This window comes from Oncorhynchus keta, unplaced genomic scaffold (genome assembly GCF_023373465.1).
Source record: "Oncorhynchus keta strain PuntledgeMale-10-30-2019 unplaced genomic scaffold, Oket_V2 Un_scaffold_5722_pilon_pilon, whole genome shotgun sequence".
NCBI lineage: Eukaryota > Metazoa > Chordata > Actinopteri > Salmoniformes > Salmonidae > Oncorhynchus > Oncorhynchus keta.
Window position 1 is genome coordinate 229,097 of NW_026290965.1, and position 19,489 is coordinate 248,585.

Below are 19,489 nucleotides of genomic sequence, written 5' to 3' on the forward strand. Positions count from 1 at the left end.
CCATCTCTACCACTCTCTCCCTCCATCTCTACCACTCTCTCCCTCCATCTCTACCACTCTCTCCCTCCATCTCTACCACTCTCTCCCTCCATCTCTACCACTCTCTCCCTCCATCTCTACCACTCTCTCCCTCCATCTCTACCACTCTCTCCCTCCATCTCTACCACTCTCTCCCTCCATCTCTACCACTCTCTCCCTCCATCTCTACCACTCTCTCTCCTCCATCTCTACCACTCTCTCCCTCCATCTCTACCACTCTCTCCCTCCATCTCTACCACTCTCTCCCTCCATCCTCTACCACTCTCTCCCTCCATCTCTACCACTCTCTCCCTCCATCTCTACCACTCTCTCCCTCCATCTATACCACTCTCTCCCTCCATCTCTACCACTCTCTCCCTCCATCTCTACCACTCTCTCCCTCCATCTCTACCACTCTCCATCTCTCCATCTCCATCTCTACCACTCTCTCCCTCCATCTATACCACTCTCTCTCCCTCCATCTCTATCTCCACTCTCTCCCTCCATCTATACCACTCTCCTCCATCTCCTCCATCTCTACCACTCTCTCCCTCCATCTCTACCACTCTCCCTCCATCTCTACCACTCTCTCCCTCCATCTCTACCACTCTCTCCATCCTCTCTCCCTCCATCTCTACCACTCTCTCCCTCCATCTCTACCACTCTCTCCCTCCATCTCTACCACTCTATCACTCCATCTATACCACTCTCTCCCTCCATCTCTACCACTCTCTCCCTCCATCTCTACCACTCTCTCCCTCCATCTCTACCACTCTCTCCCTCCATCTCTACCACTCTCTCCCTCCATCTCTACCACTCTCTCCCTCCATCTCTACCACTCTCTCCCTCCATCTCTACCACTCTCTCCCTCCATCTCTACCACTCTCTCCCTCCATCTCTACCACTCTCTCCCTCCATCTCTACCACTCTCTCCCTCCATCTCTACCACTCTCTCCCTCCATCTCTCTCTTTCCCTCCATCTCTACCACTCTCTCCCTCCATCTCTACCACTCTCTCCCTCCATCTCTCTCTCTCCCTCCATCTCTACCACTCTCTCCCTCCATCTCTACCACTCTCTCCCTCCATCTCTACCACTCTCTCCCTCCATCTCTACCACTCTCTCCCTCCATCTCTACCACTCTCTCCCTCCATCTCTACCACTCTCTCCCTCCATCTCTACCACTCTCTCCCTCCATCTCTACCACTCTCTCCCTCCATCTCTACCACTCTCTCCCTCCATCTCTACCACTCTCCCTCCATCTCTACCACTCTCTCCCTCCATCTCTACCACTCTCTCCTCCATCTCTACCACTCTCTCCTCCATCTCTACCACTCTCTCCCTCCATCTCTACCACTCTCTCCCTCCATCTCTACCACTCTCTCCCTCCATCTCTACCACTCTCTCCCTCCATCTCTACCACTCTCTCCCTCCATCTCTACCACTCTCTCCCTCCATCCACTCTCTCCTCCATCTCTACCACTCTCTCCCTCCATCTCTACCACTCTCTCCCTCCATCTCTACCACTCTCTCCCTCCATCTCTACCACTCTCTCCCTCCATCTCTACCACTCTCTCCCTCCATCTCTACCACTCTCTCCCTCCATCTATACCACTCTCTCCCTCCATCTCTACCACTCTCTCCCTCCATCTCTACCACTCTCTCCCTCCATCTCTACCACTCTCTCTCCTCCATCTCTACCACTCTCTCCTCCATCTCTACCACTCTCTCCCTCCATCTCTACCACTCTCTCCCTCCTCTCTCCCTCCATCTCTACCACTCTCTCCCTCCATCTCTACCACTCTCTCCCTCCATCTCTACCACTCTCTCCCTCCATCTCTACCACTCTCTCCCTCCATCTCTACCACTCTCTCCTCCATCTCTACCACTCTCTCCCTCCATCTCTACCACTCTCTCCCTCCATCTCTACCACTCTCTCCCTCCATCTCTACCACTCTCTCCCTCCATCTCTACCACTCTCTCCCTCCATCTCTACCACTCTCTCCCTCCATCTCTACCACTCTATCACTCCATCTCTACACTCTCTCCCTCCATCTCTACCACTCTCTCCCTCCATCTCTACCACTCTCCCTCCATCTCTACCACTCTCTCCCTCCATCTCTACCACTCTCTCCCTCCATCTCTACCACTCTCTCCCTCCATCTCTACCACTCTCTCCCTCCATCTCTACCACTCTCTCCTCCATCCTACCACTCTCTCCCTCCATCTATACCACTCTCTCCCTCCATCTCTACCACTCTCTCCTCCATCTCTACCACTCTCTCCCTCCATCTATACCACTCTCTCCTCCATCTCTACCACTCTCTCCCTCCATCTCTACCACTCTCCCTCCATCTCTACCACTCTCTCTCCTCCATCTCTACCACTCTCTCCCTCCATCTCTACCACTCTCTCCCTCCATCTCTACCACTCTCTCCTCCATCTATACCACTCTCTCCCTCCATCTCTACCACTCTCTCCTCCATCTCTACCACTCTCTCCCTCCATCTCTACCACTCTCTCCTCCATCTCTACCACTCTCTCCTCCATCTCTACCACTCTCTCCCTCCATCTATACCACTCTCCCTCCATCTCTACCACTCTCTCCCTCCATCTCTACCACTCTCTCCCTCCATCTATACCACTCTCTCCCTCCATCTATACCACTCTCTCCCTCCATCTATACCACTCTCTCCCTCCATCTATACCACTCTCTCCCTCCATCTATACCACTCTCTCCCTCCATCTATACCACTCTCTCCCTCCATCTATACCACTCTCTCCCTCCATCTATACCACTCTCTCCCTCCATCTATACCACTCTCTCCCTCCATCTCTACCACTCTCTCCCTCCATCTATACCACTCTCTCCCTCCATCTATACCACTCTCTCCCTCCATCTCTACCACTCTCTCCCTCCATCTCTACCACTCTCTCCCTCCATCTATACCACTCTCTCCCTCCCACTTTCCCTCCTATACCACTCTCTCCCTCCATCTCTACCACTCTCTCCCTCCATCTATACCACTCTCTCCCTCCATCTCTACCACTCTCTCCCTCCATCTCTACCACTCTATCCCTCCATCTCTACCACTCTCCCTCCATCTCTACCACTCTCTCCCTCCATCTATACCACTCTCTCCCTCCATCTCTACCACTCTCTCCTCCATCTCTACCACTCTCTCCCTCCATCTCTACCACTCTCTCCCTCCATCTCTACCACTCTCTCCCTCCATCTCTACCACTCTCTCCCTCCATCTCTACCACTCTCTCCCTCCATCTCTACCACTCTCTCCATCTCTACCACTCTCTCCCTCCATCTATACCACTCTCTCCCTCCATCTATACCACTCTCTCCCTCCATCTCTACCACTCTCTCCCTCCATCTCTACCACTCTCTCCCTCCATCTCTACCACTCTCTCCCTCCATCTCTACCACTCTCCCTCCATCTCTACCATCCTCCATCTCTACCACTCTCTCCCTCCATCTCTACCACTCTCTCCCTCCATCTCTACCACTCTCTCCCTCCATCTATACCACTCTCTCCCTCCATCTCTACCACTCTCTCCCTCCATCTCTACCACTCTCTCCCTCCATCTATACCACTCTCTCCCTCCATCTCTACCACTCTCTCCCTCCATCTATACCACTCTCTCCCTCCATCTCTACCACTCTATCCCTCCATCTATACCACTCTCTCCCTCCATCTCTACCACTCTCTCCCTCCATCTATACCACTCTCTCCCTCCATCTCTACCACTCTCTCCCTCCATCTCTACCACTCTCTCCCTCCATCTCTACCACTCTCTCCCTCCATCTCTACCACTCTCTCCCTCCATCTCTACCACTCTCTCCCTCCATCTCTACCATCTCTCCTCCATCTATACTCTCTCCCTCCATCTCTACCACTCTCTCCCTCCATCTCTACCACTCTCTCCCTCCATCTCTACCACTCTCTCCCTCCATCTCTACCACTCTCTCCCTCCATCTCTACCACTCTCTCCTCCATCTCTACTGCCACTCTCTCCTCCATCTCTACCACTCTCTCCCTCCATCTCTACCACTCTCTCCCTCCCTACCATCTCTCCTCCATCTCTCCCTCCATCTCTACCACTCTCTCCCTCCATCTATACCACTCTCTCCCTCCATCTCTACCACTCTCTCCCTCCATCTCTACCACTCTCTCCCTCCATCTATACCACTCTCTCCCTCCATCTATACCACTCTCTCCCTCCATCTCTACCACTCTCTCCCTCCATCTATACCACTCTCTCCCTCCATCTCTACCACTCTCTCCCTCCATCTCTACCACTCTCTCCCTCCATCTCTACCACTCTCTCCCTCCATCTCTACCACTCTCTCCCTCCATCTCTACCACTCTCTCCCTCCATCTCTACCACTCTCTCCCTCCATCTCTACCACTCTCTCCCTCCATCTCTACCACTCTCTCTCCATCCTCCACTCTCCCTCATCTCTACCACTCTCTCCCTCCATCCTCCATCTCTCTCCACTACCACTCTCTCCCTCCATCTCTACCACTCTCTCCTCCATCTCTACCACTCTCTCCTCCATCTCTACCACTCTCTCCCTCCATCTCTACCACTCTCTCCCTCCATCTCTACCACTCTCTCCCTCCATCTCTACCACTCTCTCCCTCCATCTCTACCACTCTCTCCCTCCATCTATACCACTCTCTCCCTCCATCTCTACCACTCTCTCCCTCCATCTCTACCACTCTCTCCCTCCATCTCTACCACTCTCTCCCTCCATCTCTACCACTCTCTCCCTCCATCTCTACCACTCTCTCCCTCCATCTCTACCACTCTCTCCCTCCATCTCTACCACTCTCTCCCTCCATCTCTACCACTCTCTCCCTCCATCTCTACCACTCTCTCCCTCCATCTATACCACTCTCTCCTCCATCTCTACCACTCTCTCCCTCCATCTCTACCACTCTCTCCCTCCATCTATACCACTCTCTCCCTCCATCTCTACCACTCTCTCCCTCCATCTATACCACTCTCTCCCTCCATCTCTACCACTCTCTCCTCCATCTCTACCACTCTCTCCCTCCATCTCTACCACTCTCTCCCTCCATCTCTACCACTCTCTCCCTCCATCTATACCTCTCTCCCTCCATCTCTACCACTCTCTCCCTCCATCTCTACCACTCTCTCCCTCCATCTCTACCACTCTCTCCCTCCATCTCTACCACTCTCTCCCTCCATCTATACCACTCTCTCCTCCATCTCTACCACTCTCTCCCTCCATCTCTACCACTCTCTCCCTCCATCTCTACCACTCTCTCCCTCCATCTCTACCACTCTCTCCCTCCATCCTCCATCTCTCCCTCCATCTCTACCACTCTCTCCTCCATCTATACCACTCTCTCCCTCCATCTCTACCACTCTCTCCCTCCATCTATACCACTCTCTCCCTCCATCTCTACCACTCTCTCCCTCCATCTATACCACTCTCTCCCTCCATCTCTACCACTCTCCCTCCATCTCTACCACTCTCTCCCTCCATCTCTACCACTCTCTCCCTCCATCTCTACCACTCTCTCCCTCCATCTCTACCACTCTCTCCCTCCATCTCTACCACTCTCTCCCTCCATCTATACCACTCTCTCCCTCCATCTCTACCACTCTCTCCTCCATCTATACCACTCTCTCCCTCCATCTATACCACTCTCTCCCTCCATCTCTACCACTCTCTCCCTCCATCTCTACCACTCTCTCCCTCCATCTCTACCACTCTCTCCCTCCATCTCTACCACTCTCTCCCTCCATCTCTACCACTCTCTCCCTCCATCTCTACCACTCTCTCCCTCCATCTCTACCACTCTCCCTCCATCTCTACCACTCTCTCCCTCCATCTCTACCACTCTCTCCCTCCATCTATACCACTCTCTCCCTCCATCTATACCACTCTCTCCCTCCATCTCTACCACTCTCTCCCTCCATCTCTACCACTCTCTCCCTCCATCTCTACCACTCTCTCCCTCCATCTCTACCACTCTCTCCCTCCATCTCTACCACTCTCTCCCTCCATCTCTACCACTCTCTCCCTCCATCTCTACCACTCTCTCCCTCCATCTCTACCACTCTCTCCCTCCATCTATCCATCTATACCTCTCTCCCTCCATCTATACCACTCTCTCCTCCATCTCTACCACTCTCTCCCTCCATCTCTACCACTCTCTCCCTCCATCTATACCACTCTCTCCCTCCATCTCTACCACTCTCTCCCTCCATCTATACCACTCTCTCCCTCCATCTCTACCACTCTCCCTCCATCTCTACCACTCTCTCCCTCCATCTCTACCACTCTCTCCCTCCATCTCTACCACTCTCTCCCTCCATCTATACCACTCTCTCCCTCCATCTATACCACTCTCTCCCTCCATCTCTACCACTCTCCCTCCATCTCTACCACTCTCTCCCTCCATCTCTACCACTCTTTCCCTCCATCTCTACCACTCTCTCCTCCATCTACCACTCTCTCCTCCATCTCTACCACTCTCTCCCTCCATCTCTACCACTCTCTCCCTCCATCTCTACCACTCTCTCCCTCCATCTCTACCACTCTCTCCCTCCATCTCTACCACTCTCTCCTCCATCTCTACCACTCTCTCCTCCATCTCTACCACTCTCTCCCTCCATCTCTACCACTCTCTCTCCATCTCCATCTCTCCCTCCATCTCTCTCTCTCCCTCCATCTCTACCACTCTCTCCCTCCATCTCTACCACTCTCTCCCTCCATCTCTACCACTCTCTCCCTCCATCTCTACCACTCTCTCCTCCATCTATACCACTCTCTCCCTCCATCTCTACCACTCTCTCCCTCCATCTCTACCACTCTCTCCCTCCATCTCTACCACTCTCTCCCTCCATCTCTACCACTCTCTCCCTCCATCTCTACCACTCTCTCCCTCCATCTCTACCACTCTCTCCCTCCATCTATACCACTCTCTCCCTCCATCTCTACCACTCTCTCCCTCCATCTCTACCACTCTCTCCCTCCATCTCTACCACTCTCTCCCTCCATCTCTACCACTCTCTCCCTCCATCTCTACCACTCTCTCCCTCCATCTCTACCACTCTCTCCCTCCATCTATACCACTCTCTCCCTCCATCTATACCACTCTATCCCTCCATCTATACCACTCTCTCCTCCATCTCTACCACTCTCTCCTCCATCTCTACCACTCTCTCCCTCCATCTCTACCACTCTATCCCTCCATCTCTACCACTCTCTCTCCATCTCTCCATCTCTCCCTCCATCTCTACCACTCTCTCCCTCCATCTCTACCACTCTCTCCCTCCATCTCTACCACTCTCTCCTCCATCTCTACCACTCTCTCCCTCCATCTCTACCACTCTCTCCCTCCATCTCTACCACTCTCTCCCTCCATCTCTACCACTCTCTCCCTCCATCTCTACCACTCTCTCCCTCCATCTCTACCACTCCCTCCATCTCTACCCTCCATCTCTACCACTCTCTATCCCTCCATCTCTACCACTCTATCCTCCATCTCTACCACTCTCTCCCTCCATCTCTACCACTCTCTCCCTCCATCTCTACCACTCTCTCCCTCCATCTATACCACTCTATCCTCCATCTCTACCACTCTCTCCCTCCATCTCTACCACTCTTCCTCCATCTCTACCACTCTCTCCTCCATCTATACCACTCTCTCCCTCCATCTCTACCACTCTCTCCTCCATCTCTACCACTCTCTCCCTCCATCTCTACCACTCTCTCCCTCCATCTCTACCACTCTCTCCCTCCATCTCTACCACTCTTCCTCCATCTCTACCACTCTCTCCCTCCATCTCTACCACTCTCTCCCTCCATCTCTACCACTCTCTCCCTCCATCTCTACCATCTCTCCCTCCATCTCTACCACTCTCTCCTCCATCTCTACCACTCTCTCCCTCCATCTCTACCACTCTCTCCTCCATCTCTACCACTCTCTCCTCCATCTCTACCACTCTCTCCCTCCATCTCTACCACTCTCTCCTCCATCTCTACCACTCTCTCCTCCATCTCTACCACTCTCTCCCTCCATCTCTACCACTCTCTCCCTCCATCTCTACCACTCTCTCCCTCCATCTCTACCACTCTCTCCCTCCATCTCTACCACTCTCTCCCTCCATCTCTACCACTCTCTCCCTCCATCTCTACCACTCTCTCCCTCCATCTCTACCACTCTCTCCCTCCATCTCTACCACTCTCTCCCTCCATCTCTACCACTCTCTCCCTCCATCTCTACCACTCTCCCTCCATCTCTACCACTCTCTCCCTCCATCTCTACCACTCTCTCCCTCCATCTCTACCACTCTCTCCCTCCATCTCTACCACTCTCTCCTCCATCTCTACCACTCTCTCCCTCCATCTCTACCACTCTCTCCCTCCATCTCTACCACTCTCCTCCATCTCTACCACTCTCTCCCTCCATCTCTACCACTCTCTCCCTCCATCTCTACCACTCTCTCCCTCCATCTCTACCACTCTCTCCCTCCATCTCTACCACTCTCTCCCTCCATCTCTACCACTCTCTCCCTCCATCTCTACCACTCTCTCCTCCATCTCTACCACTCTCTCCCTCCATCTCTACCACTCTCTCCTCCATCTCTACCACTCTCTCCCTCCATCTCTACCACTCTCTCCCTCCATCTCTACCACTCTCTCCCTCCATCTCTACCACTCTCTCCCTCCATCTCTACCACTCTCTCCCTCCATCTCTACCACTCTCTCCCTCCATCTCTACCACTCTCTCCTCCATCTCTACCACTCTCTCCCTCCATCTCTACCACTCTCTCCCTCCATCTCTACCACTCTCTCCCTCCATCTCTACCACTCTCTCCCTCCATCTCTACCACTCTCTCCCTCCATCTCTACCACTCTCTCCCTCCATCTCTACCACTCTCTCCCTCCATCTCTACCACTCTCTCCCTCCATCTCTACCACTCTCTCCCTCCATCTCTACCACTCTCTCCCTCCATCTCTACCACTCTCTCCCTCCATCTCTACCACTCTCTCCCTCCATCTCTACCACTCTCTCCCTCCATCTCTACCACTCTCTCCCTCCATCTCTACCACTCTCTCCCTCCATCTCTACCACTCTCTCCCTCCATCTCTACCACTCTCTCCCTCCATCTCTACCACTCTCTCCCTCCATCTCTACCACTCTCTCCCTCCATCTCTACCACTCTCTCCTCCATCTCTACCACTCTCTCCCTCCATCTCTACCACTCTCTCCCTCCATCTCTACCACTCTCTCCCTCCATCTCTACCACTCTCTCCCTCCATCTCTACCACTCTCTCCCTCCATCTCTACCACTCTCTCCTCCATCTCTACCACTCTCTCCCTCCATCTCTACCACTCTCTCCCTCCATCTCTACCACTCTCTCCCTCCATCTCTACCACTCTCTCCCTCCATCTCTACCACTCTCTCCCTCCATCTCTACCACTCTCTCCCTCCATCTCTACCACTCTCTCCCTCCATCTCTACCACTCTCTCCCTCCATCTCTACCACTCTCTCCCTCCATCTCTACCACTCTCTCCCTCCATCTCTACCACTCTCTCCCTCCATCTCTACCACTCTCTCCCTCCATCTCTACCACTCTCTCCCTCCATCTATACCACTCTCTCCCTCCATCTCTACCACTCTCTCCCTCCATCTCTACCACTCTCTCCCTCCATCTCTACCACTCTCTCCCTCCATCTCTACCACTCTCTCCCTCCATCTCTACCACTCTCTCCCTCCATCTCTACCACTCTCTCCCTCCATCTCTACCACTCTATCCCTCCATCTCTACCACTCTCTCCCTCCATCTCTACCACTCTCTCCCTCCATCTCTACCACTCTCTCCCTCCATCTCTACCACTCTCTCCCTCCATCTCTACCACTCTCTCCCTCCATCTCTACCACTCTCTCCCTCCATCTCTACCACTCTCTCCCTCCATCTCTACCACTCTCTCCCTCCATCTCTACCACTCTCTCCTCCATCTCTACCACTCTCTCCCTCCATCTCTACCACTCTCTCCCTCCATCTCTACCCTCTCTCTCCCTCCATCTCTACCACTCTCTCCCTCCATCTCTACCACTCTCTCCCTCCATCTCTACCACTCTCTCCCTCCATCTCTACCACTCTCTCTCCATCCTCCATCTCTACCACTCTCTCCTCCATCTCTACCACTCTCTCCCTCCATCTCTACCACTCTCTCCCTCCATCTCTACCACTCTCTCCCTCCATCTCTACCACTCTCTCCCTCCATCTCTACCCTCCCTCCATCTCTACCACTCTCTCCCTCCATCTCTACCACTCTCTCCCTCCATCTCTACCACTCTCTCCCTCCATCTCTACCACTCTCTCCCTCCATCTCTACCACTCTCTCCCTCCATCTCTACCACTCTCTCCCTCCATCTCTACCATCTCTCCCTCCACTCTCTCCCTCCATCTCTACCACTCTCTCCCTCCATCTCTACCACTCTCTCCCTCCATCTCTACCACTCTCTCCCTCCATCTCTACCACTCTCTCCCTCCATCTCTACCACTCTCTCCCTCCATCTCTACCACTCTCTCCCTCCATCTCTACCACTCTCTCCCTCCCATCTCTCCATCCACCTCTCTCCCTCCATCTCTACCACTCTCTCCCTCCATCTCTACCACTCTCTCCCTCCATCTCTACCACTCTCTCCCTCCATCTCTACCACTCTCTCCCTCCATCTCTACCACTCTCTCCCTCCATCTCTACCACTCTCTCCCTCCATCTCTACCACTCTCTCCCTCCATCTCTACCACTCTCTCCCTCCATCTCTACCATCTCTCTCTCCCTCCATCTCTACCACTCTCTCCCTCCATCTCTACCACTCTCTCCCTCCATCTCTACCACTCTCTCCCTCCATCTCTACCACTCTCTCCCTCCATCTCTACCACTCTCTCCCTCCATCTCTACCACTCTCTCCCTCCATCTCTACCATCTCTCCCTCCATCTCTACCACTCTCTCCCTCCATCTCTACCACTCTCTCCCTCCATCTCTACCACTCTCTCCCTCCATCTCTACCACTCTCTCCCTCCATCTCTACCACTCTCTCCCTCCATCTCTACCACTCTCTCCCTCCATCTCTACCACTCTCTCCCTCCATCTCTACCCTCTCTCCCTCCATCTCTCACTCTCTCCCTCCATCTCTACCACTCTCTCCCTCCATCTCTACCACTCTCTCCCTCCATCTCTACCACTCTCTCCCTCCATCTCTACCACTCTCTCCTCCATCTCTACCACTCTCTCTCCATCTCCACTCTCTCCCTCCATCTCTACCACTCTCTCCCTCCATCTCTACCACTCTCTCCCTCCATCTCTACCACTCTCTCCCTCCATCTCTACCACTCTCTCCCTCCATCTCTACCACTCTCTCCCTCCATCTCTACCACTCTCTCCCTCCATCTCTACCACTCTCTCCCTCCATCTCTACCACTCTCTCCCTCCATCTCTACCACTCTCTCCCTCCATCTCTACCACTCTCTCCCTCCATCTCTACCACTCTCTCCCTCCATCTCTACCACTCTCTCCCTCCATCTCTACCACTCTCTCCTCCATCTCTACCACTCTCTCCCTCCATCTCTACCACTCTCTCCCTCCATCTCTACCACTCTCTCCCTCCATCTCTACCACTCTCTCCCTCCATCTCTACCACTCTCTCCTCCATCCTCTACCATCCTCCATCTCTACCACTCTCTCCCTCCATCTCTACCACTCTCTCCCTCCATCTCTACCACTCTCTCCCTCCATCTCTACCACTCTCTCCCTCCATCTATACCACTCTCTCCCTCCATCTCTACCACTCTCTCCCTCCATCTCTACCACTCTCTCCCTCCATCTCTACCACTCTCTCCCTCCATCTCTACCACTCTCTCCCTCCATCTCTACCACTCTCTCCCTCCATCTCTACCACTCTCTCCCTCCATCTCTACCACTCTCTCCCTCCATCTCTACCACTCTCTCCCTCCATCTCTACCACTCTCTCCTCCATCTCTACCACTCTCTCCCTCCATCTCTACCACTCTCTCCCTCCATCTCTACCACTCTCTCCCTCCATCTCTACCACTCTCTCCCTCCATCTATACCACTCTCTCCCTCCATCTCTACCACTCTCTCCCTCCATCTCTACCACTCTCTCCCTCCATCTCTACCACTCTCTCACTCCATCTCTACCACTCTCTCACTCCATCTCTACCACTCTCTCCCTCCATCTCTACCACTCTCTCCCTCCATCTCTACCACTCTCTCCCTCCATCTCTACCACTCTATCCCTCCATCTCTACCACTCTCTCCCTCCATCTCTACCACTCTCTCCCTCCATCTCTACCACTCTCTCCCTCCATCTCTACCACTCTCTCCCTCCATCTCTACCACTCTCTCCCTCCATCTCTCCCTCCATCTCTACCACTCTCTCCCTCCATCTCTACCACTCTCTCCCTCCATCTCTACCACTCTCTCCCTCCAGCTCTATCTCTCTCTCCCTCCATCTCTACCACTCTCTCCCTCCATCTCTACCACTCTCTCCCTCCATCTCTACCACTCTCTCCCTCCATCTCTACCACTCTCTCTCCCTCCATCTCTACCACTCTCTCCCTCCATCTCTACCACTCTCTCCCTCCATCTCTACCACTCTCTCCCTCCATCTCTACCACTCTCTCCCTCCATCTCTACCACTCTCCCTCCATCTCTACCACTCTCTCCCTCCATCTCTACCACTCTCTCCCTCCATCTCTACCACTCTCTCCCTCCATCTCTACCACTCTCTCCCTCCATCTCTACCACTCTCTCCCTCCATCTCTACCACTCTCTCCCTCCATCTCTACCACTCTCTCCCTCCATCTCTACCACTCTCTCCCTCCATCTATACCACTCTCTCCCTCCATCTCTACCACTCTCTCCCTCCATCTCTACCACTCTCTCCCTCCATCTCTACCACTCTCTCCCTCCATCTCTACCACTCTATCCCTCCATCTCTACCACTCTCTCCCTCCATCTCTACCACTCTCTCCCTCCATCTCTACCACTCTCTCCCTCCATCTCTACCACTCTCTCCCTCCATCTCTACCACTCTCCCTCCATCTATACCACTCTCTCCCTCCATCTCTACCACTCTCTCCCTCCATCTCTACCACTCTCTCCCTCCATCTCTACCACTCTCTCCCTCCATCTCTACCACTCTCTCCCTCCATCTCTACCACTCCTCCATCTATACCACTCTCTCCCTCCATCTCTACCACTCTCTCCCTCCATCTCTACCACTCTCTCCCTCCATCTCTACCACTCTCTCCTCCATCTCTACCACTCTCTCTCCTCCATCCATCTACCACTCTCCCTCCCTCCACTCTCTCCCTCCATCTCTACCACTCTATCCCTCCATCTATACCACTCTCTCCCTCCATCTCTACCACTCCCTCCATCTCTACCACTCTCTCCCTCCATCTCTACCACTCTATCCCTCCATCTATACCACTCTCTCCCTCCATCTCTACCACTCTCTCCCTCCATCTCTACCACTCTCTCCCTCCATCTCTACCACTCTCTCCCTCCATCTCTACCACTCTCTCCCTCCATCTATACCACGCTCTCCCTCCATCTCTTTCTCTCCCTCCATCTCTTTCTCTCCCTCCATCTGTCATAAAACTGAGCGTAGCCCTCGGCTGTTGGAACACGGCAGAATCATGCACACAACTGTGCTGTTATAACACGATTTATCAAAGTAGAACTGAATTATGACTAGGTCAGTTATACACTACGGTATGTTGGAGTGATGTCCCATCAACTTCTCCATGTAAAATTCATATTGTGTTATTACTGTAATCATTCTGAACACGGTGCGCTGTAGAATAATTGCGTTGACGGCAGATCAGATAGATGTATGTCTTTATCCTTCTTTATCCATGTCTATGTCTGACCTTCTGTGTATGAATAATACTACATTGCAGTAAGCTGTGAAGGAACTGAAGCACAGAATTATCACGTTTGGCATTCCATTGGTGCCTCATCAGGAAAACAAACCACTAGACAGGTTCTTCACAACAGACGCTGGGGGAAAGGATCCATGTTAGTCCATCATCTAGCCCCGGGTGTGTGTGTGTGTGTGTGTGTGTGTGTGTGTGTGTGTGTGTGTGTGTGTGTGTGTGTGTGTGTGTGTGTGTGTGTGTGTGTGTGTGTGTGTGTGTGTGTGTGTGTGTGTGTGTGTGTGTGTGTGTGTGTGTGTGTGTGTGTGAGATAGGCCAATCTCTGCTGTTTGACAATGAATAGGATGACATATTGCTCATGTAGCAGCACCCGACACTTAAGTGGCACTAAGAGACATTATTATATGGCATGATAATAATCTGTCTTAAAAGTGTCCCTCAGAATGATGAGAGTCATAATAACAATCTATGGCTGCAATGTTGCCTGACAGTGACACACACACTCTCTCTCTCTCTCTCTCTCTCTCTCACACACACACACACACACACACACACACACACACACACACACACACACACACACACACACACACACACACACACACACACACACACACACACACACACACACACACACACACACACACACACACACACACACACACACACACACAACCTTTGCATACACATTTAATCTAAATACCTGAGGACAAGTAGCACACTCATGTTAAAGAGCGCATCGCTTCATAAATGTTCATGAAAGTGGTTTGCTTCTATTCTGAAAACGACTAGTACCACACACTTCTGTAAGCACCGGTTGACATGTAGCCTTTTTCACTAGTCCTGCTGAATTACTTTGACCAATGTCCAGGAAAATGGCTTGCTCTCTCTGTATACACTTATTCAGGTATTTTAACGTCAACCTTGGGGGATAAAATAAGGTCTGTCTATCTTTGAAGGTCTAATGTTGTTAGAATAAGGATGTTTGGAAGGAGAGTGAGGACATGGTTTGGAGCAGCAACTTGGGGAGAGGAGGATTGGAATGTATTGGCTGTGTCTGGAGCAAAGCAATGTGGCGACATCATCATAGAGAAATAGCCTCCATGAGTAGTGGCTATTTAAAGCGGGAATCTGGATTTTCTCCAACTAGGATAAAATATCTCATCCTAGCGGTTCAATGGTCTGATTAATGGTCTGACATACAAACTCAGGATTGTGGCTTTAAAAAAAAAGCAAACTAGTCCTTTAAATGTTATCTGATGTGTAGTCTTTCATCGAGGCAAAGTGTTGTGACCTTACCTCAGATAGCCCATTTCCTGATTACAATACAGAATCACTTATAGACCACATCACAACAAGATTGGCCAAGCGCCATTTTTCATCCTTGGACTAAACATTACTGACAACAATGTTGATGAGTAATGAAAACCCCTCAACAGGGAATTACAGGTATAGTTAATCTGTAATTAATCAGGCCTGTTTTGAGCCAATTTACCACTAGGACAAAACGACCTTGCTGTGGCTGGCCGGTGAGCGGTGACGCCCCCCTCAGTTGCTAGCTTAGCCCATTAGCTCTCTCCTCCAAACAGCTAGTTCAGATAATAAATGACTTTCCTCCACAGTGTTCTCACGGGACCCTCTCCCTATGAATTTAGATTGAAGTCAGCAGGCCAGGTTTATAACCGGGGAAATAGGCCAATAATGACCCGCGTGACAAGCCGCGCTCCATCAGAGGGTGACTCTAATTACGTATGCTGCTCGTTTAATGTAAATGACCATTATGGGTTGGGCAGGGAAGGGCATCATGGGGAAATATCAGCACAACTCACCAGACTGGGACCGTGGTCCTGTCACAACACATTAACATTACCTAACATTAGACACTGTGACCAAGAACCTGGAGTAAACATCCACAAACACATACAATCACTTACACACTCTCACCTTCACACACACACACACGCCCCAACCAGTGTTTAACGACAGACAGGTAGGAAAGTTCAGCGCTATCAATCCCTAAGAAATATTCTATTGACTCTGAAACCTTATTTGTGTAAGGTATCGGTGAGGGATGGATTGTGCTTAGGGCTCAGTCTGTCTGACAACAATAAATGGGGGTGAAAAACCAAATTAAAATGCTCGACTGCGATCACTATTAGAGTAATATCACGTCTTAGAAATACTCTCCAACTCTGTCTCACTCTATTGCTATTTGTACGGAGTCTAATCCAATTATAGTGTGAGACCTGAAACTCTATCCTATGGAGATACCGAATAAAGGTTGTCTTCAATGCACCATAGGACCAGCACTCAGATTGAGGATCCAATCTGAAATGCCACCCTATTGCCTATATAATGCACTACTTTGGACCAGGGCCCATTGGGAACTCCACAGGGAATAGGGTGCCATATAGTGCCCTACTTTGGACCAGGGCCCATTGGGAACTCCACAGGGAATAGAGTGCCATATAGGATGCAACCTAGCCTCCAGTTCCTCAGTCTACTGTATCACTCTCCCAAAGGAAACAGCCTTTATGATGATGAATACTGCAAGGCAAGTGCATTGGAGCCAGTCCAGTGAAAGTGAACCTGTCTTATTAATAAACAAGCTTGAAAACGTATCCTGAAGGAATACATATCTGGAATACCAGAGGGCTTACTGTGTATATAGGTAGAAAAAAGTATACAGGTCGTTTTATATACAATGACCTAAAATGGAATTCGTCAGTATGATGTTTTTATTACTGCTTATTAAGAGCTGTATAACATTCCTTTTATGGAGAGAGACAAAAAATGACAGCTGCACCAGATAAGGTAGATGTAGATTTAAATCTCAGGAACATTCTTTAGATTGGGCACTTTTCTCCTTTCCAAATACTTCACCGGATTCGTGTTTGGACATGAACCACCCGGCAAGGTAGGTGCTGTCACCGTGATATCAGCTCATTGAGAGGGAAATCCAAGCAACTGACTTTGCAAAGAAAGTGGGCTGCTGGCTACTCGGTTTTTCCAAATGTAGGCCTAAACAGCGAAACACTGTGTATTACCAAAGATGGTTAAGAAACTCTGTGGTATTCTGCCTACGTACTAACATAGACCTAGTAGATCCACATAAAGAATGCCAAACAAAAAGCATCAGCAAAAACATTACAAACATATATTAATGTTCATTTCTTATATATATATAAGTACACCATTCACTCCAGATAAACAACTATGTTATTATTTATGAAAATAAGATTACAATGGTATAGGTCTATTCCTTCCACTGTACGTCAAGTTACGACTACAGCCCGAATCATTTCAGCACATCAGCAACGTTTCAGTCTATGCATTGCAAACTCATATGCTCACTATGTGGAAGTCGCGTTCATGGAATTAGGAATCAATAGCATCTCCGTGGTCACATTAACCTCTTTAAAAACTCGCTCAGAGTTTATGAGAGCAACACCTTCTCCACATTCCACAATCACCAACGCAATTTGAACACTTCCAAAAACAACATAATTGATAGAATGTTTTTTTTTAAACAAAAAATAATGAATTGTAGCCTATTGAACCACATGTGGAGATGTGTGCACTTACCTGCCGTCATTCTCAGCACTTGCCCCTAAACAGAAACCGTACAACACCATCAACTTTATCCATAATTCCATGGTTCGGGGAATGAGCGCACACCGCGCTTGAACTCCTAAAATCCAAGTGAAACGTCGGACTGTACACTGCAGTGTTCAATCGTTAAAACGAAACGAAACGAAACAGTGGAGATTTGTTCCCTCACAACGTTAAACACGCACTGGCATGAGAGCAGATTCGCTGTTGTCCTTCAAACGGATCCCGATCCTTTAAAATGTTTCGGAGGTGCAGCAAAGGCAGGGGAGAAACCAGCCCGTTTCTTCCTCGAGAAGTGATCCAGCGCGTATGGAGCGGAGTGCACTCTACTGGTGTTAAATGGACCCCGCAGGTTCCTTCTCTCTCCGTCTCTCCGCACAAGTTCACTGGGCTGCTACCCAATGAAAACGCATCAGCGCAGTCGGAGCGCGCACTGCTCGTCGGCAAGACTGTTGTGAATACACTTGGTCGTGGTATCGTGCTGTGCCACTTTGCGCAGTGGTAGGCTGGAAATCCACAGATAAAAAAATAAAATAAAAATGAAAATTAGCGACGGTCTATTTATTCATTAATTTGGGAGTCCCCTTGAGACCAGGATCTCTTTCACGAGGGAGCCTTTCCATGTGTGATATAGGTTGCACTCACGCACTGGCTGTGCATACTTTGGATGGCTTAATTAATTGCATAGCCTGCTCAGACACGCAGTACCATCGCCCACCCAGTAATGAGGAGTTCTAGCCTCCTGCCTACACACCATGTACAGAATTTACAGTACAAAACGTACTTTAGGACTAACTTCCGAGGGAACCCAAAAGTATCACCATATTTGCCCAGAAATACACAGATTGTGCTTTAGCGGATAAACGTTAAAAAGGTCTCAGATAATAAATCACTGCAAATCCACCCGTCCTTCAGTGACATCATCCCTGAATTGAACTCCCAGGCTAGATATTTGGCTCAACATTATAAATGTATTTACGAAGACAGTTCAATTCACTTTTGTACATAGTCAATCATAATTAATCACAGAGGTACATATAGTTATAAAGGATTATATATGTATACGATCGGCCGAGTTAAAACCTACACTCAGAATAAAAGGTTCTGGATAGAACCAAAAGTGTTCTATTGGTTGCTTCATATAAGGCAACCCTAAAAGGTTCTGCTTAGAAGCCTTTTGTAGTCTTTTGATCAGACCCCATTGAGTTCTTCTTCACTGAACCAAAATTGGTTCCATATAGAACCCTTGTGTTCCATATAGGGTTTTATATGGAACCAATTTAGTTTCTATACTGAACTATAAACGCAACATGCAACAATATCAACGATTTTACTGAGTTACAGTTCATATAAGGAAATCAGTCAATTGAAATCAATTCATTAGGCCCTGATCTATGGATTTCACATGACTGAACAGGGGCCCAGCCAATCAGAATGAGTTTTTACCCACAAAATGGCTTTATTACAGACAGGAATGCATCTCAGTTTCATCAGCTGTCTGGGTGGCTGGTCTCAGATGATCCTGCAGGTGAAGAAGACGGATGTGGAGGTCCTGGGCTGGCATGGTTACATGTGGTCTGCGGTTGTGAGGCAAGTTGGACCTACTGCCAAATTCTCTAAAACGAAGTTGGAGGCAGTTTATGGTAGAGAAATGAGCATTCAATTCTCTGGCAACAGCTCTGGTGGACATTCCTACAGTCATCATTCCAATTGCATGCTCCCTCAAAACTTGTGACATCTGTGGCATTGTGTTGTGAGACAAAACTGCACATTTTAGAGTGGCCTTTTACTGTCCCCAGCACAAGGTGCACCTGTGTAATATGCCACACCTGTCAAGTGGATCTTGGCAAAGGAGAAATGGTCACTAACAGGGATGCAATTTGAGAG

The 19,489-nt window shown here is 50.4% G+C and overlaps 1 protein-coding gene across 11 annotated transcripts in view; it reads right to left on the reverse strand.

The window, feature by feature from the left end:
* npnta (nephronectin a) overlaps positions 1-18,018 on the reverse strand; it is an 82,495-nt gene extending 64,477 nt beyond the window's left edge. For 2 of the 11 annotated variants that reach the window (XM_052517053.1, XM_052517046.1), the window contains exon 1: positions 17,576-18,016. In XM_052517053.1, coding sequence (XP_052373013.1) covers positions 17,576-17,646 — 71 coding nt within the window. In that variant the 5' untranslated portion in view covers positions 17,647-18,016. Of the gene's footprint in view, positions 1-17,575 lie in introns of all 11 variants that reach the window. The other 9 variants (XM_052517048.1, XM_052517049.1, XM_052517051.1 and 6 more) reach the window with 7 other exon arrangements.
* Positions 18,019-19,489: the final 1,471 nt, after the last annotated feature.